Source organism: Eurytemora carolleeae, unplaced genomic scaffold (genome assembly GCF_000591075.1).
Source record: "Eurytemora carolleeae unplaced genomic scaffold, Eaff_2.0 scaffold31, whole genome shotgun sequence".
NCBI lineage: Eukaryota > Metazoa > Arthropoda > Copepoda > Calanoida > Temoridae > Eurytemora > Eurytemora carolleeae.
This window is the reverse complement of record NW_019396511.1, coordinates 276088-277593: the sequence shown is the minus strand read 5'-3', so window position 1 is coordinate 277593 and position 1506 is coordinate 276088. Positions and strand designations below refer to the sequence as shown.

General features: G+C 30.5%; 1 protein-coding gene across 2 annotated transcripts in view; it reads right to left on the bottom strand.

Annotated features, from left to right (window-relative positions):
• LOC111704643 (fatty acid-binding protein homolog 9) overlaps positions 1 to 1506 on the bottom strand; it is a 9236-nt gene that overhangs the window by 5145 nt on the left and 2585 nt on the right. For both annotated transcript variants that reach the window (XM_023476940.1, XM_023476941.1), the window contains exons 4-5: positions 1007 to 1055; positions 364 to 419 (exon numbers count right to left, since the gene is read on the bottom strand). In XM_023476940.1, the coding sequence (XP_023332708.1) occupies positions 364 to 419; positions 1007 to 1055 (105 nt within the window). The remainder of the gene's footprint in view (positions 1 to 363; positions 420 to 1006; positions 1056 to 1506) is intronic.

The following is a 1506-nucleotide window of genomic DNA, read 5'->3' as shown; positions in this document are numbered from 1 at the left end:
TACGTCCATATATAACCCCCCTTATGGCCGCCACTGGATCAAGATATCCTATTCTCTCTCTGGGTTCTCTGTAAAAGTGACTAGCGGATTTATACAGAAGATATAAAGAAATCGTAAAAATAAAATAAAACCTTTTGTCAATATCTTTCTCATTAATGCATAAATAACGAATTAATGGGTACGTTCTAAATTGGGCATGCAACTCTTTTATTAGGGAAGGATGGGGGAGGTGGAGGGGGGGGGGTACTAAAACTACGTTGACGGTTCCCTTAACGTGAATGTTTACCTTTTTATCTCTGGGTTTTTCTAACCCCCCATTTTAGATTTTGTGAACACTTCCTTTAAAATTAACATGTGACTAACCTGTAGCCGACCAAACTCTTTTTTTCCAGACAAAGTTTTCAATGGACAAAATTCTCCTTTAAGATTAACAAATTGGATTTTAGTAAACTTCATTTGCAAAATTTTATAATGTTTGTTAACAGTATATAATGTTATTATATTAAATATTATATACATTATAATATTTTTTTTCGCTGATTTTGGTTGATATTTTGCCCCGTGGATCCGTATATTTTTGTGGATCTGGATACCGGATACAGAAAGCAAAAATCTTGCTGATCCAACGGATCCGGATCCTAAGCACTGATATAATGTCTGTTGTCAGTTTTTAACATTTTTAATCAATATATAGTGTTTGTAATCAGTTTTTAATGTTTAAGTTCAATACGTAATGTTTGATACCAGAATTTAATGTTTATAATCAATTTTTAATGTTTGTTAACCGAATTAATGTTTCTATTCAGTATTTAATGTTTATTATCAAGATGGTTGATCTTTTATTTATTTATTTATTTAATGTTTGCAATCAATTTATAGTGTTTGTAATCAAGTACTGAATGTTCTAAATCAATATTTAAGGTTTGTAATTAATTGATGGTCAATTTGAAAGTTTGAATGGGACTGTAATCATTATTAAATATTAATTATTTTATGTTTTTCTTTCCTTGAGTTGGCATAGGATACTCGGAACTGTGGAGAAGAGATTTTGTAATCTAAATATTTCAGGTTTTAAGTTTTTGATTTATTTCCTTAACCCTATCCCGGCGGGGCTAATTTTGTCTAAGACCTCTAACTTTCAGGGTTAGGGTGCAAGGAAGTATTTAAAAAAGTTCAAAAAATACGTCGGAAAAATTATCAAAAATATTTTTTTAAAATTTTGACAAATATTTACATGTGACACATGATTTTAACATCCTGATCCATTTTTCAAGGGCTTTTTCAAATATAGAAATTTTAGACCGGTAGCTTTAATAGCTACTAAGCATTTGGTATTGTTTTAAAAACAACTTTGATGAAGTAAGCCGGTTTTAAGTTATTTAGAAAAAAGAACCTGAGGGGAATAGAAAGTATACATTTAAGGGTAGAAATAATAAACATCTTGTCTCTTTTCGTAGAGCGAGGGAGAACAATTTTGACATATATGCAAATTTGATGTTACCCCCC